Source organism: Aotus nancymaae, unplaced genomic scaffold (assembly GCF_030222135.1).
Source record: "Aotus nancymaae isolate 86718 unplaced genomic scaffold, 86718_ANA_hifiasm-v0.15.2.pri h1tg000059l, whole genome shotgun sequence".
Classification (NCBI taxonomy): Eukaryota; Metazoa; Chordata; class Mammalia; order Primates; family Aotidae; genus Aotus; species Aotus nancymaae.
In genome coordinates this window covers 15559093-15585131 of record NW_026988473.1, presented here as the reverse complement: position 1 = coordinate 15585131, position 26039 = coordinate 15559093, and the positions used below count along the sequence as shown (strand labels likewise).

The following is a 26039-nucleotide window of genomic DNA, read 5'->3' as shown; positions in this document are numbered from 1 at the left end:
GCGCCTGACATATTACATCTCCATCTGGAGGGAAGGAAAAGTGACTCTCATTCTAAATGATCGGGGTTGGCTCAAAAGACCATGGGAGAGCGGGCTCCAGCTAGGCAAAGCCAGAGTTGGGCAAGAGATCAAGAGATGCTGGGCTTGGTCTGAAAGGATCAGTTCAAAGATGCAGGATTTGGAACTCCGGAAATAAACTCTGTGGTTTCCAAACTGGATCACCTGGGGGTCTCTCTTAAAATTGATTTTTTTTTTTTTTTTTTTTTTTGAGATGGAGTCTAGCTCTGTCACCCAGGCTGGAGTGCAGTGGCATGATCTTGCAACCACCACTTCCGGGTTCAAGCAATTCTCCTGCCTCAGCCTCCCAAGTAGCTGGGACTGCAGGCACCTGCCACCACACTTGGCTAATTTTTGTATTTTTAGTAGAGACGGGGTTTCGCCATGTTGGCCAGGCTGTTCTCAAACTCCTGACCTCAGGTGATAGGCCCGCCTCAGCCTTCCGAAGTGTTGGGATTACAGGTGTGAGCCACTGAGACCACCCTTAAAATGGATTCTTAAGCCCTCTCTCTAGAGATCTTGCTACAGATTGTCTAGGTTGGGCCTGGACATCTCAACGCTAAAAACCTCTCCCAGGTAATTTTGACAGTGGAGCAGATTTGGAAACCACTGGTGTTGCCTGTGAAGAAGCAGAAGAAGAAAGGGAAAGAAGCAGGGCAGGAAAAAAAAAATGGGCCGGGCACAGTGGCTCACACCTGTAATCCCAGCACTTTGGGAAGCCAAGGCAGCGGATCACAAGGTCAAGAGATCAAGACCATCCTGGCCAACATGGTGAAACCCCCTCTCTATTAAAAATACAAAATTTAGCTGGGCGTGGTGGCGCATGCCTGTAGTCCCAGCTACTTGGGAGGCTGAGGCAGAAGAATCACTTGAGGCTGGGAGGTGGAGGTTGCACTGAGCCGAGTTTGCACCACTGCACTCCAGCCTGGCAACAGAGTGAGACTCCGTCTCAAAAAAAAAAAAATATGGAGGGAGGGGGTGTCCAGTGTGAGGTGACTCATTGGGATGTGGCTGGCGGATGGCTTCTCTGTGCTGAGTTCTGCTTTAGCCCCAGAAGGGCCTCCAAGAAGAGTCAGTGCCTCTACTTGGTGTTCTGGGCCGGGGCCAAGCACTGCCTGAGATGGAAATATGGGAAATAGTCCCTTCCCTTAACAAAAGTACAACGCCCCCATGCAGGGTGAGACAGTAAATACTTAAGGCTTCGCAGGACACTTGACTCTGCCATTGTGGCGCAAAAGCAGTCACAGACGACGTGTAAATGAATGAGTGGCCAGGGTTCTGGTAAAACTTTATTCATAGACACTGAACTTCACATTTCACAGAATTTCCAGCAACACAATATCATTCTTTTGCTTTTTCCCACTCATTTAAAAATGTAAAAAGCATTTTTTTTTTTTTTTTTTTTTTTTGGATTGCAGCCATTTATTGAAATTGGAGACATTTTTTAATCTTCTTGAGACTCTATATCAGGCTGTCTACAAAGATCCACTGGGAGGCCGAGATCATTTGAACCCAGGAGTTTGAGGCTGTGGTGAGCCTCAAAGGGCCACCGCACTACACAGCCTGGGTGAGGAAAGACCCTTTTAAGGGCCAAACTGCATGCATGCTTGCTGTGGTCATTAAAAACTCTAGTTTTTAGGTTAGCAGGTCTGCCTGTTACAAGATGAAATAATTCCATTTAAAACAGATCTGCCTGCATTTCTTCAAGTATGAATTCCGAGTCCTTTGCTTCTTTAAAACTTGCTTCACAAATTGCTCCACACGGTGTAGTCAAACCGACTCTCCATACCTTTAAAAGGTCTCCAACATCTGCACCCAAACAAGCATCCATGGATAAAAACGTTACCAGCAGAACCCATAAAGCTGGTCCAGCCAAGCTGGACTCCACCATTTCAACTTCCAGCTTTCTGTGTAATGCCTGTGTGCCAACAGCTTGAGTTAGGCTTGCTCTTTAGGACTTCAGCAGCTATTCTCATCTTCCCTTTGGGACACAACTAACCATAAGGTGCTATCGAGAGCCACATTGCATCCGCACCTAGCTCCATACCTGACAACAGCAGCCTCCTACCTCGAAAAAGCGTAAAAAGCATTTTTACAGAGTGTGGTGGCTCAGGCCTGTCATCTCAGTACTTTGGGAGGCCAAGGTGGGTGGATCACCTGAGCTCAGAAGTTCAAGACCAGCCTGGCCAACATGGTGAAACCCGGTCTCTACTAAAAATACAAAGATTAGCTGGGCTTGGTGGTGTGCATCTGTAATCCCAACTACTCTGGAGGCTGAGGCAGGAGAATCGCTTGAACCCTGGAGGTGGAGGTTGCAGTGAGCTGAGATCGTGCCACTGCACTCCAGCCTGGGCATTCTTAGTTCCTGGGCCCTACAAAAACAGGTAGCAGGCTGGATGTGGTCCCGATCCAGTAGATGAGACAGAACAAGCTCATGGGAAACCTGAACTGAGGCATCTGGATGGACCTGAGCATGGTAGGGCCGGGGTGGGGGGTGGGGGAGACTGTAGCGCCCGCATCCCTCAGAGAGAGGCCATGCAACACCCGCCCACGCAGGCTTCCGGGTCAGAGAGACCTGGGTTCGAATTCCAGCCCCGCCCCTTCCTAGTTGGGTAAGAGGCTTTCACTTCTGACCCTGTTTCCTCACATGGAAAGGGAACAATAATACCACGTCAAGAATGTGGCGAGGAAGGTTCAAGAGATATGAGATGTCAAGTTCCTGACTCAGAGTAGGGGTAAAACAAGTTAGAGCGCTTGTCCGGTGTAGCTGGACCTCTTCGTGGGTTCCGGAGGCCCAGTGAGGCGTGGAGATGGAGGCTGGCCCTGAGCCACAGAGGGTGGTGGGACCCAGGGGTGGCAAAGTTTAACGGAGACTGAAAGAAAGGGCTGAGCATGCGCGCATGTCCCGGCCGACAGTCCTCCCTCTCCTCCACCCCTGCAGAGGGGCTGGGGGCAGGGACTGGGCACCAACTGGCAGAGGAGAGTGCCCCCTGCCGTGGGCACGCTGCTGCGGGTCCGCAGCTCCTCGAGGGAGGGGCACCTGATCCAACTCTCCCTGCAGCTATTTACCAGAAGCTAAAAATAACCCAAGAGTGACAGGGAGATGGGGCCGATTTGTAATTTAAATAGCAACGGGAGAAAGCAAGAAGCTGCCAGAGATCACTTTCTGTCCTGAATTAACAATGCAAAACCAGGGGCAGAGAGCTCAGCTGAGCAGGGGGAGGGGACCAAGGCCAGAGGAAGCCTGGGGTCCATCCCTTTTCTTTCCTTTGGGAAGGGCGGGGCCCAGGCCCAGCCCGGAACTCCTTCCCTCCCCTCCGGGACCTGCCGTTCTTGCTGACCAGTGAGTCAAAGGCCAGAGAAGGAAAGTGCCACACTGTCCCGAAAGCCAACGTGCAGGGATCGGGGTCTTATCCGACCCCATTTTGGCACAAGGAGCTTGGCATGTGCCCCCAGCAGCCCATGTCCCCCAGTCCCCAGACTAAGGGGCACGGCCACTTGGGCATTTTGGAGGGAACCTGGCAAGGCCAGTTTGATCAATGGCATTTGAAGAAGTTATTTAGTGGCCTGTGGGCCAAGCATGGGGAAGCCTGGAGTGAAGTCTCATTTGTACCTCAGTTTGTGCCTTTCAGAGTATTCAGAAAGGCCCCTCCGGGGTCCAGGGTGCCAGGGACAAGGGTTAGTACGAACTGGGAAGACCTCTCTTCAATGACATACAAAGAGGGTGGGGAAGGAACTGGTACTGGACTCCAGGCTTCTGCAGGGCTCCCGCATGATTGACCAGGGCTCTCAGCCTACAGATGCCTAGAAAGGAAGGCTAATCAGAGATCGCAGAGTAGGCAGGGCCTTGGGGGCCACTGGGCTGCAGCTTACAAATGAAGAGCTAAGATTTGCAGAAGTTAAGGCATGTGTTAAGATCGCATTCAGGAGCTGGTGGAGCCAGGATCCAGACTGACATCTGTTTCTCTCCAAAGCCCTTTCACTCTGTCAGGCTTGCAAGGGTCTAGACTTTCATCCTTAAGGATCTTTGCTTTCGGCCCTGTACAAAGTGCACATATCCCTGGGTGGGATCATAGGATGGGCAGTAAGGGGGCTGAAAGGTAGCTATGCAGTCAGGGCTCATGACCCTACAGATGGGGGTGGGAGGCTTGGAGGGTAGGAGATACACTGACCCTGTTGTGGGGGCTTGGGACAGATGGAAACTCTTTAGAGCAGATGCCACTGACCCAGAGTAAAGGGAGAGCTGTGCAGGTTCCTTGCTCACCTCCAACCCAGGAACTTTGCAGGTGCCAAAGGACAGCTTCCAAGAGACTTGGGGGTTTGGGCCAGGTGCAGTGACTCACGCCTGTAATCCCAGCACTTTGGGAGGCCGAGGCAGGTGATCAGGAGGTCAGGAGTTTGAGACCAGCCTTGCCAATATGGTGAAACCCCATCTCTCCTAAAAATACAAAAGTTAGCTGGGCGTGGTGGCAGGCACTTGTAGTCCCAGCCACTCAGGAGGCTGAGGCAGGAGAATTGCTTGAACCTGGGAGGCAGAGGTTGCAGTGAGCCTAGATCATGCTATTGCATTCCAGCCTTGGCAACAGAGGGAGAAAAAAAAAAAGAGAGAGAGATGGTGGTTTGAAGAACCACCTTTGGCTGCTGGGCTGCCAGTGCTGTCCCTGCAGCTCTCTTGCCTCAGCTGGAGAGGGTCTCCAGCCCCTCCTCCAGGTTTCCTCCTGCTCTTGACTTTCATGAAGCTGCCCAGAAGGAACCTAATCAAATTTCCATCTGTCGCTAGCCAGCAGCACCTGCAGCCCAGCTCAGACACATCAGTCTCTTCTATGGGGGCAGAGGCTCAGCTCCTGGGCAGGGGCCAGTGATCAGCAGGTGATCCCAGGCTCTGGGTTGCTCCCAAGGGCTTCAGCAGGTACCCGGATCACAGGCATAGTTGCTTGGGAGGCAGGCACTTAGACTTCAAAAACCTTGTAGGACAGGCGTGGTGGCTCATGCCTGTAATCCCAGCATGTTGGAAGGCCAAGGCGGGAGGATCACTTGAGGCCAGGAGAGATCAAGACCAGCCTGGGCAACATGGTGAAACCCTGTCTCTACTAAAAATACAAAACTTAGCTGGGCGTGGTGGCACATGCTTGTAATCCCAGCTACTTAGGAGGCTGAGGCAGGAGAATCGCTTGAACCCAAGAGGCGGAGGTTGCAGTGAGCTGAGATCATGCCACTGCACTACAGCCAGGGCAATACAGCAAGGCTGTGTCTCAAAAAAACAAAAAACAAAAAAACCCCTATGGCCACTTATGCAAACAAGAAGCCAGTCTCTCTTCCTCCCTCTTCTGAACACCTATATTCAACCCATGGCAACTTCCATAGGAAGTCACTGGGCACAGACTCGTGTACCCAACACTGAGCTAGGAACAGTACAGGGTTCAGGACTCTTTTTTTTTTTTTTTTTTTTGAGATGAAGTTTCGCTTTTGTCGCCCAGTCTGGAGTGCAATGGGGTGATCTCGGCTCAGCACAACCTCCGCCTCCCGGGTTCAAGCGATTCTCCTGCCTCAGCCTCCAGAGTAGCTGGGATTACAGGTGCGCATCACCACACCCAGCTAATTTTGTATTTTTAGTAGAGACAGGGTTTCTCCATTTTGGCTAGGCTGGTCTCAAACTCCTGACTTCAGGTGATCCGCCTGCCTTAGCCTCCCAAAGTGCTGGGGTTACAGGCATGAGCCACTGGGCCTGGCCAGGGTTCAAGAATCTTATAAGGAAACAAGACTAATGTGCACAAAAAAACAAATGATACAGCATTACCACTGGGAACAAAAATGAGCATCATAGGTGAGGGACGAGCAGGTGGGATGAGACGCCAGCTCAGTCGGGAGTAGGGTTTGACGCCTGGTAGATATTTCTGAAATATTTGTCGTACAAATGAATGAAGGAATGAATGAGCAAAAACTTGGAAATCAGGAAAGAAAATTCAGATGAAACTGTCAGATCTAAAGGAGATCTTAGAAATCCTCTGATCCAACCCAGAGAGGGTAGTGAGTGGCCCACAGTCACACAGCAAGGGCAGCAGTGTGAACCAATGAACTCCGTGTCTGGGGCTCTTTCTGCCTTCCCACTCTTGCTGCTTAAGCTGGGTCTGAAGGATGGAGAATGTGATTGGCCAGATACTCAGGGAAGACGGGCTAGGGGAGCAGCATAGGCAAGGGGAACGGCAGGGGTCAAGGCCACAAGTGAAGGGAATGTGAAGAGGGGGAGGTGGGGGGTTTATTTAGCACCTACTATGAGGCAGGCACCAGCTTGGTATGAGCTGAGAGAAAATCTCTGCAGGGAAAGCCTGGACAAAGAGGCAGAAAAGCAAGAGGACCAGAGAGCATAAAGAGCCACGAAGGTCAGGCCAAGGAGGTTGGCTGGGCGGGTTTTGAGAGCAGAGGATGCCCAGGTCGTGGGTTGAGTGTTCAGTGCCCTGGTACATTTCTTTTCCCCAGCTCCCACTTGCTCATCCAGGCCACAGAAAGTAGAACACCATCCTCTGGGGCCTCCACAAAGCCCAGAATAATTTTCTTACCCAGATTCTTCTTCCTGTGTGTACCTGGGTGGATTCTGAGGGGTCCCCAGCTTCCCAGGGCTGCTGGCACATGTTGTCCTAGGAACTGCCAAGGGCATCCTCCCTACTCCCGTGCACCTGTCCCTTCCAGCCTTGTCCTCCCCACCGCACCTGGAAAGCAGAGATGATGCTGACAGCGCCCAGGAGTGCAAGATCGAGGTAGCCCGAGTCCCACAGTCAGGACTGCCCTGCTCCTCAAAGCCTCCAGCCTGCCTGCTTCCCCTCCAGGAGCCCCATTTCCTGCTCTCTGCTGCTCCAGGGCTGCCAGACGCCTCAGATGGAAAACAAGCCCAGCCCCATTTCCTCTGTTTAACTGCTTAAGCTACTTGCAAAATGCCTGCAAGAGGAAGAAAGGGCCCTGCACAGGCTCCTTCCAGAACAGACCTTGGCCTGGTGGGCAGAGTCTCCTCTAAGGCCACAGCATATAGGACCCATCTTGAGGCATTCAGAGATAATGGGTTGGAAGAAAAACTGTGGGAAAGTGGGGACTGAGCCTCGGGAGCATTACTTGGCCATATCCCCTACCTCAGAGGAGCAATAGGATGTTTTATTTAAGGGCACAGATTCTGGGGCTAGAGTCTTTCTTCCACCTCTTACCAGCTGGGTGACCTTAAGCAGGTAAGCTTAGCAGCTCTGTGCTTTGATTTCCCCGTCTGTAAAAGGAGGAAAATAAAGCCAGGCATGGTGGCTCACGCCTGTAATCCCAGCACTTGGGGAGGCCGAGTCAGGCAGATCACATGAGGTCAGGAGTTCAAGACCAGCCTGGTCAACATGGTAAAACCCCATCTCTACTAAAAATACAAAAATTAGCCAGGCGTGGTGGCGTACACCTGTAATCCCAGCTACTGGAGAGGCTAAGGCATGAGAATCCCTTGAACCTGGGAAGCAGAGGATGCAGTAAACCTCGATTGCACCACTGCACTGTAGCCTGGGCGATGACAGAGCGAGGCTCAGTCTCAAAAAAAAAAAAAGGAGGAAAATAACAAAGTCTACCTCTTAGAGTTATTAAGAGGATTCAAAGAGCTATATTACATATTCAGTAAGATTCCTGGCACAGAAATGTTCAGGAAATATTAGCCATTATCTTATGATTACTGAGTATTAATTATTCATTACATGGCATGCATTTATTTTTATTTTTATTTTGAGACCGGGTTTCTCTCTGTCACCCAGGTTGGAGTGCAATGGCACGATCTCAGCTCACTGCAACCTCCCCCTCCTGAGTTCAAGTGATTCTGCTGTCTCAGCCTCCGGAGTAGCTGAGATTACAGACACCCGCCACCATGCCCAGCTAATTTTTGTATATTTAGTACAGACAGGGTTTCACCATGTTGACCAAGCTGGTCTTAAACACCTGACCTCAGGTGATCCACCTGCCTTGGCCTCCCAAAGTGTTGGGATTACAGGCGTGAGCCACTGCGCCCGGCAGCAGGCATTTATTAAACAAATATTTATTGAAAAATATTATGTTCCCGTTATGAAGGACACAAAGGTGATTACAGCACCAGATGGAGGTTTGTAAAAGTCGGGATGACAACGTGAAGGGTTCTGTAGCATAAATGTTTATTGAACTGAACTGATGCTGTTTCTGTCCTCGAGAAATTCACAGTAATAAACATACAACTAAAGAATTAGTTCAACATGGTGAAACCCAGTCTCTACTAAAAATTCAAAAATTAGCTGGGAGTGGTGGTACACACCTGTGGTCCCAGCTACTAGGGAGGCTGAGGCAAGAGAACTGCTTGAACCTGGGAGGAAGAGGTTGCAGTGAGCCGAGATCACGCCACTGCACTCCAGTCTGGCGCCTGGCGACAGAGCGATACTCTGTTTCAAAAAAAAAAAAAAAGAATTAGTTATAGAGCAGGGTGATTAAAGAATGCTTAAGGAAGGTACAATTTCCTTCCTAGAACCAGTCTTAAGAATAAAGAGTGAATATATGCCCTACCATTTATTTCCCAAATCCTCACGATGGCCTCGAACTCCAGCACAGTTCGGCCTCTGGAGATCTTTCCAGCTCCTAACTTATTCCCCCTGGCTCCCTGATCTCTGGCCACACTGGCCTTTTTGCTATTCTCCAGAAACAAGTACATTCCTTGTTCCATGCCTTTGCTCTGTCTCTACTTCCACCTAGAATGCCGTTCTCCCAGGTAAGTCACAGACGCTCTCAAATATCGTCTCCCCAGAGAGGCCCTCCATGATCTCCCTGACTAAGTAGCACTTCCCATCATCACTCTCATCACTCTTCTCCGTTGCTTTTGGCTTCATTTTCCTTTCTAGCACTTTTTTTTTTTTTTTGGGGAGACGGAATCTTGGTCTGTTGCCAGGCTGGAGTGCAGTGGCGAGATCTCAGCTCACTGCAACCACCTCCTGTGTTCAAGCGATTCTCCTGCCTCAGCCTCCCAAGTAGCTGGGATTACAGGCACCCGCTACCACATCTGGCTCATTTTTTGTATTTTTAGTAGAGAGGGTGTTTCACCATCTCGTCCAGGCTGATCTCGAACTCCTGACCTGGTGATCCACCCACCTCAGCCTCCCAAAGTGCTAGGATTACAGGCGTGAGCCACCGCACCCAGCCTTTTTTATTTTGAGACGGAGTCTCACTTTGTCGCCCAGGCTGGAATGCAGTGGTGTGATTTCAGCTCACTGTAACCTCCGCCTCCCGAATTCAAACGATTCTCCTGCCTCAGCCTCCCAAGTAGCTATGATTACAGGTGCCCACCACCACACCCAGCTAATTTTTGTACTTTTAGTAGACACAGGGTTTCACCATGTTGGCCAGGCTAGTCTCAAACTCCTGATCTCAAGTGATCCTCCTACCTCGGCCTCCCAATCTTTATGGCACATCTTGTTAACTGACATTATATCATATGTAGATTGTTTCCTGAATGTCTTCCCCACTAGAATCTAAGGCCTGTGAGGATACAGCCCTGCTTCCTTGCTTAGAGCTATGCTCTCCAATATGGTGCCTGATGCACAGAAGGCATTCCATAAGTATTTAGTGAATGAATTAATTTGTAAACCCTCCTATCTCTTCTTTATTCCTCAGATAACACCATTAGCTCAATTATTACTCCTTTTTATTTTTTAGACAGAGTCTCACTGTTGTCACCTAGGCTAGAGTGCAATGGCATGATCTCAGCTCACTGCAACCTCCACCTCCTGGGTTCAAGTGATTCTCCTGTCTCAGCCTCCCTAGTAGCTGGGATTACAGGCGGCCGCCACTATGCCCAGCTAATTTTTGTATTTTTTGTAGAGACAGGGTTTCACCATGTTGACCAGGCTAGTCTCAAACTCCTGACCTCAGATGATTCTCCCACCTCAGCCTCCCAAAGTGCTGGGATTATAGGTGTGAGCCACTGTGCCCAGCCTATTACTCCATTTTACAGATGAGAAAACTGAGGCTCAGAAAAGCTCCCTGACACATGTATTCATAAGTTTGTTTACAGCCTACCTTGTCCCAAAGGTGATTTAGAGGACTCAGATATGTTTATGACCAGATCCAGGCCACAGAGAGCTGATAAGAGGCAGAAACAGGACACAAGCCCGTGTCTCCAGGCTCCATCCTTGTTGTTCATTTCACTGCACCATCCTGTGTGCCCAGCGCTGTGTAAGATGGTATGCTGCACACAGAATTGCTAGGGAGAGAGTACGCCCAGCCACTGTACCCAGTGGTTGTCATAAAGTGGGAGACCTCAGCAGGACCAAGAGGTGAAATCGGAGAGGTTAAATGGAGAGAAAAACCAGACAGGAGCCCAGGTGCAGATTCCAGCCCAAGCAAGCCCCATGGCTGCCTCCTGGCTGCTGGGCTGGGCTTGTCCCCACCTGCCCCTTGCCTTCCCATGCAGCTCTTCGCGGCAGCTGGCCCCAGCCAGCGGAAGGCGCCTATGAGCCTCGAGCCTGTGGTCCTCAGCTTGGGCGGCCAGCGGCCTCTAGCAGGGCCCCCCCACCCCACCCCCGTCAGGAAGTGCCGAAAGAGGAAGAGAGTCGCTGGGCAGGATGAGCGCAGAGGGGGCTGGCCAGAGTGCCGGGGAAAGTTGCAATGAGGCCTCAGCTCTGGGCCCAGTGGCGGCGCTGGGGACGGAAGAAGGGGAGCGGCCAGGGGCACTGAGGCAGATGTGGCGCTACCGCTCCTGGGACGTGCCACAGATCCCAGCCGAGGCAACCCAGACACAGTAGGTACACGGGGTGGCCTAGGAGCGGGCATGGGGAACTCTGTCCCTCTATGAGCCTTTTATCTGAGATGCAGGGGTGGCAAAAGTAGGGTCACCCATCCGTCATCCAGCACTCTGCAGAGGAGCAGAGCAGGGCAAAGGAGTTATTGAGTTATTGGCAGGGTGCAGGGAGCTCTGGTGTCTGGACTGCATATGGGGACCGATCTCAAGAGAGGCCAGGAGTTGAGCAAGCCAGCAGTCCGGGGATCTGGGAAGAGGACCCCCGCCAGGAGTGTGGCACTAGATGCTGGAGATTTCTGACCCACCTGTGAGGCCTTGTGGAGACTCAGTGGGTCTTCAGTTGCCTCTGATCTCTTCTCTCAGAGCTTGGAATAAAAGCCACTGAGAAACTTCCCCAAAAGGACCCATGCAGCCCAGAGGTCAGTGTCAGGCCTACTTGGGGATTGATCTGCCCTCCTCCTGACCACCCTGGCACCAGCTGCTGGCTGGAGGGCTGGAGCCCCACCTCCCTGATCAGCCCTTCTCCCAACTTGCAGGAAACTTGAAGGAAACTGGGAGAGGGTTCTCGGCCTCTGGGTGCTGGTTCTTCCTCAAAATCACAGGCTTGCCCTCAGGTCACAGCCCCGAGCATTGGCTGCTTGTGGCTGAGGAAGGTTGGAAAACAGACTGTCAGAACCCAAGAGGGGAGGATGAGAGTGAAGGTGACACAGGATGTGGCTTGGCAGAGAGGCATGCATGTAGAAATAGTGGGCAGCTGGTGTTGGCAGCTGGGTGGTAGGGTTTGGGGAGGTGGAAGACCATACTCCCCCGCTCCTGGCCTCCCTTCGTCAGCCCAACGGGGGCCATCAGAGGTTGCCCAGGTGTGTGTAATGGCTGCGCCCCCACAGGTGACTGCTTGGGTTCCAATTGCTCTCATTTCTGGAGGCGGATGACCTTGGCTGCATTCGGGGGTGTCTTTGTGCGTGCATGTGAGATATATTTCTGGATACGAGTATGTGTGTATGACACACATACATACATGTGAGGGATGTGGCAACCGGTAACCATTGTCCTGGGGGTAATATGCATGTAGAGAAAGATGTGTGGGTTCTGTGTGGGCATGTGTGCTTGTGAATGGGAGTGTGGTACCTATTGTCCTTCTGTGTGAATATTTGTGAGTGTGGAAGGGCTGCGCAGGTGATTCCCGTAGCATATGAGAGCTATGGGTTCTGTTGAATATGATGTCAGGAAAATGAGATGTGTTGGGCATGGGTGAGGTTGGGAACCACTGTGGATAGCTGTGGAAGGATAACTTTGTAGGAGAAACGCGTGAGTTCTTTGTTGGTGTGCGTGCGAGTTATTAAGTGACTTTGGTCACTGAGTGTGAGGCTGGGGTGGGAAGTGTTCGTTTGAGGAATGAGTGGGCATAATTGTGTAAGGGCTGTGTTTGTTCTGCCTGCCTGGGGAGCACTGTGTGACTTTTGTTCCCCTGGGTGCGATTTGAAAGAGCCAAGGGGGTACAGGTTGAGATTGTGAGCGGCTGAGTAGGCACAGGGTGTGTGAGAGCGCAGGGGAGGTGGTGACAGCAGCCCTCGCGAGTGTACACTTATGAGCCTGCAGTTGTTTGGTGGCGGAGGGATGGTGGGGGAAAGACTGCGTGCGTCCGGGTGCGCGCAGCGCGAGTGTGCCAGGCGGGGAGATTCAGTTCCATCCAGGCTGGCCGGGCCGGGTTGGGGGCGGGGCTTTTCTGCTGCCCCGCCCATTTTCCGCCCCGCCCCTCGGGCCGCCCCGGCTGACTGCGGCGCAGCGGGCGTCCGGCAGAGGGCGCTGCGGTCCCGGTGCCGCCGTGCGGCCGAGGGGGCGTGCTCGGCGACGGGCAGGCAGCGGCCCGGCCAGCTATGCGGGGTCCTGCGGCCGCGGCTGGCTGTACTTCCTGGAGCGGCGGCGGCAGCCGCTTCCCAGGCACCTGGGCGTGGGGAGCGGGGGCGCGCGGCGCGGGGCGGGCGGAGCGAGCGCGCGCCATGGTGGTGGCGGGCGGCGCGGAGCGGGCGTGCTGAGCCCCGGCCGCCGGCCCGGCATGGGCGTCTCCCGTGGGCCCGCCGCCGGCCGGGGCTAGGGCCGGATGGAGCCGCGGGACGGCAGCCCCGAGGCCCGGAGCAGCGACTCCGAGTCGGCTTCCGCCTCGTCCAGCGGCTCCGAGCGCGACGCTGGTCCTGAGCCGGACAAGGCGCCGCGGCGACTCAACAAGCGGCGCTTCCCGGGGCTTCGGCTCTTCGGGCACAGGTGAGCAGGGCGGCGGCGGCGGGGCGGGCACCGAGGCACCGGCAGGTTACCGCGCCCGCCCGGGGGACAGTCTTCCGCCGCCGGCGGTCCGGACCACTTCGGCACTGACACCGAGTCGGGGAGATGCTGGCACTGGCGGCACGAGCCGTCTTGGCATGGGCACCCATTGGGGGTCATCCCCCAGGGCCGGGACACGGGCGGGATCGATCGCCTTGGCACTGTCACCGGATGGGGGTCATTCCCTGGCACAGGCAGTCTAGTGCGCCTCGTGTAGCACCTTGACAGGGTCGGCTCCCGACCCTCCAGCAGGGAGATGGAATCACCCCAGCCCCCGGCATCAGCAGGTAGGGCCCCCAAACTGGTCACCCACGCCTTCTTGGCACTGATAGAACAGGGCCTCTCTGAGCCTCCTGGCACCACTGAGGTGGGGATCATACAGCCCTTTGGACTTTCGTGGGACCCGGTTGCCTACCACCACTGCGTGGCATCTGTAGAACGCAGCCCCGTTGATACCGTCACGACACATGGCTTGTCCCCAAGCTCTGGTCGCTGGTTTAATTGTTGAACATGTGAAGCCTCGCCTTGGGGTTGAGGGTGCCTGATCATCTGCCCTACCTTGCTCTCAAGTAGCAGGGAGACCCCAGCCCCTCCCTCTGCTAGGCGAGCAGCATGTTTCCCTCTATGACTCTTCCAGCCCATGCTGGGAAAGAGATGGGGTGGGCTGGAGTCTGGAGTCTGTGCAGACTGTTCAGGCTTCATGTTGCCCCCTCCCCCAGCACTCCAAATGTCACCATCTTTTGCCTGTGACAGAGCTTTGACCAGGACTCCAGCGAGGAACTGGGGGGAGGGTATGGAAAGACTGAGTGCATGCAGTTCACGGCAAGTGTGCTGGTCTTGGCCTTGAGCCGCCGCCCGCCCTCGCAGCCCTGGTGTAAGGTAAGGGACGTGAGGCCCCAGGAGTACCTGACCTGGCTCCCTGAGTTCCTGCCCTTCCCTGGTGGCCAAGGAGCTTGCAGCCAATCAGCCAAGGACCCCAGAGCCATCTCAGACTGAACTCTGAACACTTGGAGTCTGCCCAAGGCCTCCCTCTCACTTTCTGCAGCTGCCCAGACTTGGCGGCATTCACCACCACCACCCCCCGCCCCCAGCTTTGCCCTGCCCCTTCCCTGGGTAGACTTTACCCACCGATAACATGGGCGGTTTTTTCCTGCGGTACAGGCTGGCGTACCTGTGATGCTGACCTGTGCCCTCCGCCTGCCTTCCCCTGGCCAGGGCCCACTGTTTGCACCTGCACTCTTGTCTGTGAGCAAACGCACAGATCTAGATTCTTACATTGGCAGATGGAGCTCCGTGGGCTCCTGTGTTACCACGCAGGCTTCAATGTCACATAAAACAGAGCAGGGAGTGAAACTTCCAGTAGCTCTGTTTTGTCACCCACAGGCCTGCAAGATGGAGCAGTTTACACCCAGCTCTGCAGGATGTAGCCTCCAGTGTTCACAGGCTCCGCAGGGGGAGGGAGGGGCGCCATCAGAGGCTTCCTGTCGCTGCCCTCAGGGCATCAAGTGTTGAGTTCTTCTGACCTGTGGCTGTGCCCCTTCTGTAGCGTGCGGGTTTGTGTGTGTAGCAAGGAGCACATTTGGGAGGAAGAACAAGAAGCAAGAGAACCCACAGATACCTTTATGTAATTCTCTAAAATAAGCAGGGTAGGTGGTATTCTTCCTTTTGTAAAAAACAATTTTTTGTAGATATGGGATCTCACTGCATTGCCCAAGCTGGTCTCAAATGCCTGGCCTCAAGCAGTCCTCCCGCCTCAGACTCCCAAAGTGCTGGGATTACAGGTGTGAGCCACCGCACCTGGTGTGTTTCTCCATTTTTGTAGGTGAAAAGAACACGGTCAGAAGGGATTTGCCCAGAGTCACATAGCAAGGAAGAGGTAGAGATCAGGTTTGAAGTCAAGTTGGTGTAATTCCAAAATCCACATCCCTTTCTCTATTCAGGATCCCAAACGGAACATCACAGTGGCCAAGGGAGCTTTAAGAAATACAGATTCCTAGATCTTAGCCTTGGTGTGTCTGACTCTTCAGGTCTGGAGGTGGGGCCCAGGCATTGTTTAAAGCTTCCCAGGTGATTCTGATAATGCCACTAAGTTTCAGAAGCACAGAAGTCAGTCACCCTGGGGAGTGTAAGCGCTCTTACCAGATGCCTGATGAGAGGAAAGAAAATTCAGCAGCACCCCTGAAAGCATGGGTCACTTGTTTGGGAGCCCTGTGCTGGATAGATAGTAGAGCCTTCAGAAATGAATGCTAGAGAGCCCAGAGGAATCAGGCAGAGAGCAGCAAGGGAAAATGCTTCCTCCTGCCAGGCCTGGGAGCTCGGAGAACCGGTGCTTATTGGGGCTGGCCTCCTTCCTCTTGACTTGATGGGGCCAAGGGGTGGGGGTTGGGGGCAGATGTGTGGAAATGTGAAATCGTACACCTGCTCTGGGCTCTGCCCCCTTCAATGCTGCTTAGCTGGTCCTGCTACCTTTGTTTGTTTGTTGCAGCCTCAGGTAAAAGTCCTCGATGTCCCAGCTGAAACCAGCCTTCATCTTATCCCAGGCTCCACGCTGGCTCTTAACCTAGCTCTTGCTTCTCCCCAGACAGACGGACGGACGGACGGACGGACTTCCACCCTCTGCATTTCTCCCACCCCGCCCCCTCCTCCTCCCCACCCCACCCACATACACACATCCAGCCTTGGGGCTGAGGGGCCTGATGGATGAACAGGCCGAGGCTAGAAGGGGAGATCAAGGATAACAAGTAGGTCGGCAGTGGCTGCTGAAGCCAGGCGGAGAATTCTGCATGCAGATCCTGGTTCCTGGGGAGAGTTCCATGAACAATTAGCAGTGTCTGCTGTGGGCTTGGCAGGGGGTCTAGGTGGCACTTGGGCCACATGGTTGCCATCCTGGCCTCTCTGGGTAGGACAGTCTCTGAATGGCAGCCCCTATGGGGCTGAAAGAGGCTTTTCCTTAAAGTTCGTCTGCCCCACATGACTGGCGTCATCCTCTCAGAATCGGGGGAGCAGCTTGCCATCTCCCTCTTTTTTTTTTTTTTTTTTTTTAGCTCTGTGAGCCATGATCCTCCCCAGCTTGTGAATTCCTCCCACCCCGACTCCATCCCACCTTGCTTCTCCTTGCCAGAACCATCAGTCTCCTCCCTGAGGAGGAGGAGGAGGTACAGGCCCTGCTCTGATCCCAGGGTAGTTGCTTTTCCTCTACCTTGAGGGAGGACAGGCAGGACCTTTCCATTTCAGCTTCTGTTGACCTAAGGATAGGGCAGATGGGGCAGCCAGGAGTGGGAGAGAAGTGGACTCTGTCTCCTCCTCCAGGACCCACCGGGAGGGAGGACTCGCTTATCCTCTGGCCTGGTCCCAGCAGCCCCATCCTGGCAGGTCACAGGGCTTGTGGATTAGCTGGTTTTGCACCCCAGGGGCATCAGAAATTACCTGGCACCTCACACATGTAGACATAAGGAGCCTTGGTCCTCAGAGCCCCTGGGAGCCAAGCGTCTGTGCCGCCATCCCCTGCCCTTCACGGGGCTGAAAGTCACAAGCTTCCCGAGGGCAGGAGGCACACCTGCAGAACCAGGGTGAGACAATGGGTCCCATTTAGAGGCACCGCCACACGGCCGCAGCCAGCATGGCCCTGAAGTCAGTGCTGCAGAGGGTGCCCAGCGGGCAGCCTGGGCAGAAGCAGCCCCTGTTCGGGTTGGTTTTGCAATGAATGGGGAGGGATGTGTTGAGGGATGCCTCTTGCGCAGGGATGAGAACCCTGTCTATGGCGCCAGCGTGTCTGGGAGCGAAAGGAAGCCTCTTTGAGTGGTTTGTCTCACCCGGGGTTAATGCTGGGAGCAGCCCAGGTGGCTGTGGGAGGCAGGGACAACCCCGAGTCCTTGGGTTCCATTGGGAAAGAAAAATGGCCTCAGTGGCCGAGCTGTGTTCATCTCACCATGTTTGCTCCCCACACAAGATCAGGTGCCAGAGTATAGAGCTGGCCCTGCTGGGGACCCAGGGTAGAATTCTCACTGTCTCCCTCTGTGCCAAACGCTGTCAGGGGAGGGAATGGCAATTCTTGTTATTTTGTCTCCATGCCATACTCCAAAAAGGTCAGATCCCGGGACGTGGAGCTGCCCAGAATTCTCGATTGGCACAGGAGCAGACTTGGTGTCCCCTCAGGCAAGGACAGAGGAAGGACTAAGTGATCCCTGGTGAGAGAAAGCTGAGGCTCCAGGCAGCTGGGCTGGGGAGAGTGAGAGAAACAGGCCTGCCCTCCTCGGCTCCCCGGAGGCCTCTCCAGATTTGCCAGTGGCCCCCCAGGCAAAGGAGGAAGTGGGAGCATAGGTTAGCCCTGAGTCTCGGGCCGCGCAGGCCACTTAGAGAAGCAGGGGTCCGGAGCCCTTCCACCCACACTAAGGAGAGAGTTGGAAGGTGTGGAAGCAGACCCTGAAGACTGTCCGGCAGTGCCGCTGGAGCGACACCAGGGGGCGACAGCTGCCATTGTGGGAGTCCGGTGGGCGAGGAGCTTCTCCTTCCGCCAGTCTGCAGGCCGGCAGGGACCCACAGGCATTCGCTGGGAGTTACCTGCCGCTCCAGCTGCCGGGGAGCCAATCAGTGGGGCCCAGGGCTGGCTGGGAGGGTGCCTCCAGCCACCTGGCCCCACCTCTCCTGTTCCCTGAGGCCCAGCCCCAGCCAAGTGGCCTTGACTCAGCCAGGGTCTTGCAGCTAGCTGGGGGTCATCTGGGACTCCTGCGCTGGACATCCAGGGCCATGTTCATTCATGCCTCATCACAGGACCCAGGAGAAGCCTGCCCCCATCTCCTCCCTGCCCCCTCTGCCTCCTCCTTGAGCAGCCCTCTAAGTCAGCAGTGGGAGCAGCGTGTGCAGAAAATGGGACCTGCTCCCCGAGTTCCTGGGCCACCCCTGGGCAGTGCCAGGCAATCATTCCTTGCTCTCCTTGGCTCTCCTCTGTTCCATGTCGGGGTCAGCCGCACATCCGGCCTGCACTTTGGGTCTCAGCACAGGACTTGGTTGGCACTCGGGTCACAGGTGTGGAGGATAGGCCAGAGCAGTAGCCAGATGCCCTTGAAGAGCTATCATCCTGCCATTTTTCCTCTTCACCCCCTTCCTCGCTGAACACCAGAGACGTGGCTAGGTTGGGAGAGCAGGTTCCAGTGAGACGAAGGGCTCTGTGGCTGGGGAGGGGAGGGAGAGGCTACAGAGACAGGAGTGGTGTTCTAGCTCCTCTGTCTTTGGTGATTAACAGCTGCCAGAAGGTTGTAAATTCGTCAGTTTCATGTGATCTTCACAACAACTTTGTAGTTGGTTTGATGCCCATTTTGCAGATAAGAAAACCAAGGCTCAGAAACGTCAGGGCCTGGCCAGGATCCCCCAGCTCACGCTGGAGCCCAGCCCAAAGATCTCATCACGCTGGGCTGCCCTACTTAGGAGTACTCTTTTCTTCTCTTATTTTCCATCCCTAAACTGGGAGAACTAAGAAGAGGTTTGAGTGCTCCTTGAGGTTTAGTGAAAGGTCTTTTCCCCCTGTGCACGTGGTGTGAGACCCATGAGGTAATCTGACCTGGACCCCAAGGGAGAATGGCCACCAAGATTCCTTAAGTCAGGGGAGCAGGCTGGACCGGGAGAGGCCCTTGGTAAGGAGACTGGGGCTGTGAGCCTGTCGTCATGTGGCTTCCTGGCTGGGTCTGGAGTAGAGGACAAGCCTGACCTTTTGCCTTGCTTCAAGGGTGCAGGGAGCCTAAAGCCCAATGGACATGCTCAGAGGAGCCCCCATACCACCCAGGGGTCTGCCTGGGGGAGGGGGGTCACTTCACCATTGCCTCATGGTGAGAGATCTGAGAGGGGAGAGGGAGGGCCCCAGCACCCTCCCCCTCCACACTGAGACCTCGTCCCCTTGTTCCTGGAAGAGCACCAGTTCAGAGCTCCCACGTAGAGGCCTCTCCTCTGCCAGGGATGAGCCCATCTCAGCACATGCCAGAATAGCTGTCTGGGAGCCTGGGCCTGCGCCGCCCACATCCCAGCATCTCGCGGGTTAACAGCTTGCCTGTCTCTCCGCCCCCCTTCCCCAGCTTGCTGACATTTTAGAGAGAGAGGCGGGGGCGGTTGTGAAAGGGGGCAGGCTGGTTCTTGCTCCCCAACCCACACACACACTCCACTGACACAGCCTGCCGCCACCCACCCACCCACCTCTGGAAGGCATCCCCTGGGGGGAGACCTTCATCCACCCTGAGGACCCTGAAGAGGTGGCCTGACTCTGGGGAGGCAGCAGGAGGGACAAGCTGCCAAAACCATCCCTGGTAGACCCAGAGAGCTCTAGGACGCTGGTCTCCCTCAAGGGGTCTTTTGTAGGACCCAGGACCTCCCTCTGTCACCCAGGCTGGAGTGCAGTGGCACAATCATAGCTCATTGTAATCTCGAACCCCTAGGCTCAAGCAGTCCTTCACCTCAGCCTCCTGAGTAGCTAGGACTATAGGTGCAGGCCACCATACCGAGCTCATGTTTTATGTCTCTTTTGTAGAGATGAGGTCTTGCTGTGTTGCCCAGGTTGGTCTCGAACTCCTGGCCTTAAGTGATCCTCCCACCTTGGCCTCCTGAGTTGTTGAGATTACAGGCCTGAGCCACTGTGCCCAGCCTCTGGAGTCTTTTTAAGAAATTACTTTGAAATCTTTCTAAACACATTAAATATCTTGCCGTTAGAAAAGTGTACAGCAGGGCCGGGCGCGGTGGCTCACACCTGTAATCCCAGCACTTTGGGAGGCCGAGGCGGGTGGATCACGAGGTCAAGAGATCGAGACCATCCTGGTCAACATGGTGAAACCCCGTCTCTACTAAAAATACAAAAAATTAGCTGGGCACGGTGGCGCGTGCCTGTAATCCCAGCTACTTGGGAGGCTGAGGCAGCAGAATTGCCTGAACCCAGGAGGCGGAGGTTGCGGTGAGCCGAGATCGCGCCATTGCACTCCAGCCTGGGTAACAAGAGCGAAACTCCGTCTCAAAAAAAAAAAAAAAAGAAAGAAAGAAAAGTGTACAGCATACAGTGACACCTATTGCTTAGCTTGGTTAGATCTTTGACGCCATGTTTGCTTTGATAGAGATGGAAGTCCCCGTGTCATCCTCCCCGGAGGAAACCACAATTCTGATTTTGGTGTGTGGTGTTCTCGTGCCTGTTCTAAAAATTGTCCTACCTCGGTATGCATCCCTCACAACATCCAGTGCTGCTTGGGGTGGTTTTACCCTGGTATAAATGGTATACCGGGCAGATTCTGCATTTGGGTTTTTCTCTTGGCATTGTTTTGGAGATTTAACCATCCTAAATATGAGTTCTCATGGATCCCTTTTAACCTCCACATCCGATTCCATTGTGTGTAACAGCGTTTCTTTGCCCAGGCTCCTGTGGCTGGACCCTGGGGTGGTTTGCAGGTTTTGGCTGTTGCAAGCCATCCTTCTGTGTTCTATCCACCAGTGCATGCATGGTCACAGGGTGCGTGTATTTTCAGCTCAGATAGATGTTGCCAAATTGTGCTCCAAAGTAGTTGTTCTAATTTTTAGGCCTCTGGGGTTATTTTCTTTCTTTCAACTTTTGATAAATTGGGGAATTGGTCCCCAGGACAAACACTTTCTCCTTCAAGCCTGCAGCAGTCCCATGAGAGAGACAAGGGTGGGTGTTAGCCCTATTAAGTAGATCAGGAAATTGAGGCTCAGACAGGTTAAAAGGCTTATCTTGAGGTCATGTAGCTGATCAGAGGCAGATCCTCTGGGCCTTTGAAGCCAAACCCACTGTAAAGACCTCTGTCCCCTGTGTGAGTAGAGTGGAAACCTGGAGAGTGGGGAGGGGCCCTGGGGGTTGATGGGGGAGGGAGCATCATGGTCAGGAAGTTGAGGGGGGTGTTAATTTTGAATGAGGGGACGAGGAGAAATGCTTCTTCCAGCAGATGGGGAACGGGAGTCCTCTGCAGACACAGGAGAAGGCAAGGACAGGGAGCAGTCACCAGAGAAGAGCAGGCACTTGAGGGGTTTATAACAAAGGGGCCCCTGTGGGAGATAGGAAGGGAAACAAATCAACATTCCCATCAGGGATCAGTTTCAGTGTTGCCTCTTGAGACACCAAAGCTCAGCCCAGACCAGCAACCTGTCCACCCAGCGCAGCCCGAAGGCCTTGGGAGCTGGCTCGCCTAAGCCTGTGCTGCCAGCAGGATCCATGAGGCTGAGCCTGGACCGTGCACTGTTCCTTCCACTCACTCTTCAAACCACACCAGGCACTTCTATGCTCTGGGGATGCCATTAGAAGCACTGTGAGGCCCTGAGGCGCACAGCCAGGCCAGGGATGCAGAGCTTATTAGTGCTGATGGCCCAGGGTTTCAGAGGGTTTGAGAGGAAAATGATGAGGGCGAATTCACAGAGCAGAGAGGGGAGTGGCATTCCAGGTAGGGAGATCACCGGATGCCACTTGGTGCCACGTGGAAAAGGGACCTGCGTTGTTTTGTTTGCCAGAAGCATCCAGGGTGGAGTGTGAGGGGTTGAGGGTATGTGCCGTGGACTGCTGAGTTCAAAGCCCAGCACTGCCGCACGTCAGCGGTGCGACCTCAGCAAGTGACTTCACCGCTTTATGTCTCAGTTTCCTCGTCTGTCATATGAGGATGTGGGTCATGGGGACAATACCTACAATTCTTAGGAGGATTTATAGCTTAATATGTGTAAAACACTTAGAACAGTATCTGGTGGGGTGAGTTATGTAAATGTCGGATACAGCATCAAAAATATGAAAGAGAGCAGAGAGGAGGCTGGGAGGCCTGTTGACTGGCAGCCCCCGGTCTTTGCGTTTTGCTCAGCTGACAGTCAGTAAAGGGTGGTTGGGTGCTTTGGGATGCATTCTGGTGGTAGCAGGAGTATGGCTTGGAGGGAGGCTCTGAAGGAATGAGTTGGTCATTCATTGCACAGACATCTCTCTGAGGCCTAGCAGGGGCTGAGTCAGGGACTCAGGATGTGAAGGAAGAGACCAGGGGTGTTTCACCAAGGAGTTCAGGCCTGCTCAGGGTCCCAGCCCAGCCCCCAGGCCTCTGAGACAGCCCCTCCTCCCCTTCCCTTGCCCACCACCCTCTCTTTGTGACTTCATGTCATCAAACCTACCGTCTAGGTTTCATGAGGAAATCCATGGAGGACATGGAGCGGGTGGTGGCATCCAGCCCAGAAAGGGGCCTCCAGGTGTCACTCTTGGGGTCTTCTAGAGAGGAGAGGAAGGTGGCCACCCAAACCAAGGCGGTTGACATCCCCTTGTACCCAACAAAGAGAAGTGGTCTGAGCCAGCTGGAGCCTGTGGTCAGCCCTTGGATGCAGTTACCCAAAGTAGAAGAAGCCCTTCTCTTCCCTAAAGGTGCCGGCCCCTCCCCCAGGGGATTCCCTGTTCTTTCCTCCTGCGCTGATCAGCAGTAAATGCTGGACTCACTGCCAGGCACCATACTGGGCGTGCCCAGATGCGCTAGACCAGGCTCCAGCCCTGCAGGAGCTTGTGGTCTGGTGGAGGAGCAAGGCATGTGAACTGAAAGAAGCAGGCCTCCCAGGGCTCTGTGGCAGGGAGCCAAATGGGCAGTGTGGAGCTGTCAGTGGGAGGGGCATGTCGTTGGCTGTGAGCAGGCAGCTGCTATCAGGTGGAGAGGGAGGCCAGTATTCCGGGCAGACGGTGTGCCAGGTGCAGCGGCACAGCAGTGAGCCGGACACAGCCAGATTGGGGGATGGAGAATAGGTTGGCTTGGTTAGAACCAAGGCTTTGTGTCACAGCACAGGAGGCTGTTGGTGCCACAGCGCGGGAACCACATCTGCTGGGTGGAGGAGGTAGATTCACTCCGAATCAGTGGTCTCAAAGCATGGTCCTAGGGGTGCCCTGACCCATTTCAGGGATTTCATGAAGTCTAAACTATTTTCATCATATTTTCAGAGCTACCCTGCTTCCTGCCTTTTTTTTTTTTTTTTTTTGCTGTGCTAACACTCGTGCCCATGGTGCAAAAGCTGTGGTGGGTGAAACTGCTGGCCCCTCAACACGAATCAGAACAGCGGCTCCAGCATCAGAGTCCTTACTCCATGCACACATTTCTTTAAACGTAATGAAGATCATTAATTTTAGAAAGTCTAGACCCTTGCATACCTATCCCTTCTGATATTTTGCGTGAAGGGATATGAAATATACATGAAGCACCTTTGCTACACACCTAACTGTGATGAGGAAAAGCTCTTACTTGGTGGAGTCGTAAGCTGTGCTAGTTGCTTTTTTTAAGAACACCGTTTGTACTTGGACACCTGATAGACAAACTAGTTAGATGTAGGTATTTGGCAGACATTTTCTCAAAAATGAATGACTTGAGCTTGTCACCTCAAAAACAGTATCACCATTTGTTGCCAGGCACAGGCCACCATGGCTCATACCTGTAATCCTACCACGGTGGGAGGCCAAGGCAGGAGGGTCACTTGAGCCCAGGAGTTCAAGATCAGCTTGGGCAATATAGTGAGACCTCATCTCGGGCAATATAGTGAGACCTCATCTCTACATTTATTTTTTAAAAATAAATTAATTAATAAAATATTTGTTGTCAATGATAAAATTTGAGCTTTTGAGCGAAAATGAGAATTTTGGGAAACCTTTTATTCACTTCCTAGAGCCTGACTGCTTCCTGGGACTTAAATTTTTCTGATGAGGTCAGTAGTGAAGTTAGTATGATTCTTGGTATTGTATAATAAAATGTGGGCCATGCGCGGAAGCTTATGCCTGTAATCCCAGCACTCTAGGAAGCCAACTTCAGGTCAGGAGTTGGAGACCAGCCTGGCCAACATGGTGAAACCCCGTCTCTACTAAAAATACACAAATTAGCCGGGTGCGGTAGCACATGCCTTTAATCCCAGCTACTCAGGAGACTGAGGCAGGAGAATTGCTTGAACCTGGGAGGAGGTTGCAGTGAGCTGAGATTGCACCATTGCACTCCAGCCTGGGTGACAGAGTGAGACTCTGTCTCAAAAAAGTAATAAATAAAATGTGTCACCTTTTGGAAGATCCTCATAACTCAATAAACCAGTATTTTCCAATGACCGGTGCTTGATGTTACAAAATTCAAAATGCAAGATAGTCCAGTGAAAAGTTTATTGACAGGATTTTATTTGTATTTATTCATTTGTTTAGAGATGGAATCTTGCTCTGTGGCCCAGGCTGGAGTGCAGTGGCGTGATCTTGGCTCACTGCAGCCTCAGCTTCTGGAGTAGCTGGGATTACAGGCACCTGCCACCATGCCAGACTAATCATTTTTGTATTTTTAGTAAAGACAGGGTTTCGCCATATTGGCCAGGCTGATCTCGAACTCCTGACCTCAGGTGATCCGTTCACCTTGGCCTCCCAAAGTGCTGGGATTACAGGCATGAACCACTGCTCCTGGCCTGATACAGTTTTAGTTTCCAAGAAACTATCATTTGTCATATTTTGGTGTAGTAGCAAAGATCTATAATTACCTGGAAAGGCTGTTAAAGATATTCCTTCCTTTTCTAACTACATGTCAGTGAGGCAGAATTTTCTTCATATACTTCAACCAAAACAGCATATCACAACAGATCGAATACAGGGATAGAAGGAGAATCCAGCTGCCTCCTATTAGGCCAGACGTTAAAGATGTTAAAGAGATTTGCAAAAAATGTAAAATGATGTCACTCTTTTTGCTAACTTTTTTTTTTTTTTTTTTTTGAGACAGAGTCTCACTCTGTCGCCAGGCTCCAGGCTGGAGTGCAGTGGCACAATCTCGGCTCACTGCAACCTCCGCCTCCCGGGTTCAAGCAATTCTCCTGTCTCAGCCTTTCCTAGTAGCTGGGACTACAGGCGTGCGACCACCACACCCAGCTAATTTTTGTATTTTTAGTAGAGATGGGGTTTCACCATGTTGGCCAGGATGGTCTCGATCTCTTGACCTTATGATCCACCTGCCTCGGCCTCCCAAAGTGCTGGAATTACAGGCTTGAGCCACCACGCCCGGCCTGCTAACTTTTTTTAAGAAAAATTTTTTAATAAAAGTGTTTATATTAACATGTAATGGGTTTATTTTTATTTTTACTTATTTGTTTATTTTGAGACGGAGTTTGCTGTTGTTGCCCAGGCTGGAGTGCAATGGCATGATCCCAGCTCACCTCAACCTCCGCCTCCCTGGTTCAAGCGATTCTCCTGCCTCAGCCTCCCGAGTAGCTGGGATTGCAGGCATGTGCCACCACGCCTGGCAAATTTTGTATTTTTGGTAAAGATGGGGTTTCTCCATGTTGGTCAGACTGGTCTTGAACTCCCAACCTCAGGTGATCCACCTGCCTTGGCCTCCCAAAGTGCTGGGACTACAGGAGTGAGCCACTGTGCCCGGCTATTGTTTATTGTTTATTGTTTTTAGGCCAATAAATATCTTAAACATTTCTCAGTTTTAATATCTGATATATATTAATAGCTATCACCCCCCCAAAACAAAACCCTTTTGGGATCTTCAACAATTTTGAGAGTGTAAAGGGTTCTGCAAGCTTTCAAGTAGCTGAACACATGCAAGCTCCTGGAGGATGGTGTGCCCGGGGAGGGCATGGAAGCTCCTGGAGGATGGTGTGCCCAGGGAGGGCATGGAAGCTCCTGGAGGATGGTGTGCCCAGGGAGGGCATGGAAGCTCCTGGAGGATGGTGGGCCCAGGGAGGGCATGGAAGCTCCTGGAGGATGGTGTGCCCAGGGAGGGCATGGAAGCTCCTGGAGGATGGTGTGCCCGGGGAGGGCATGGAAGCTCCTTGCCTCTTCCCTCATTTAAAAAAAAAAAAAGGAGTTTAAAAAGATCTTGGGATCAGGCAGTTGGACAGCTGTCACTCCATACCCTAGGGCAAATGGCAGGACTGCGAGCTGGGGGGTGGC

At 53.2% G+C, this 26039-nt stretch overlaps 1 protein-coding gene across 4 annotated transcripts in view; it reads left to right on the top strand.

The window, feature by feature from the left end:
• The window catches only part of DGKZ (diacylglycerol kinase zeta), a 50069-nt gene that overhangs the window by 4396 nt on the left and 19634 nt on the right, over positions 1-26039 (top strand). For 2 of the 4 annotated variants that reach the window (XM_012452474.3, XM_012452473.3), the window contains exon 1: positions 12733-13087. The exons of 1 other annotated variant lie outside the window; for it this stretch is intronic. In XM_012452474.3, coding sequence (XP_012307897.1) covers positions 12927-13087 — 161 coding nt within the window. In that variant the 5' untranslated portion in view covers positions 12733-12926. Of the gene's footprint in view, positions 1-10649; positions 10826-12732; positions 13088-26039 lie in introns of those variants that run through there. One more of the 4 variants, XM_012452472.2, reaches the window with a different exon arrangement.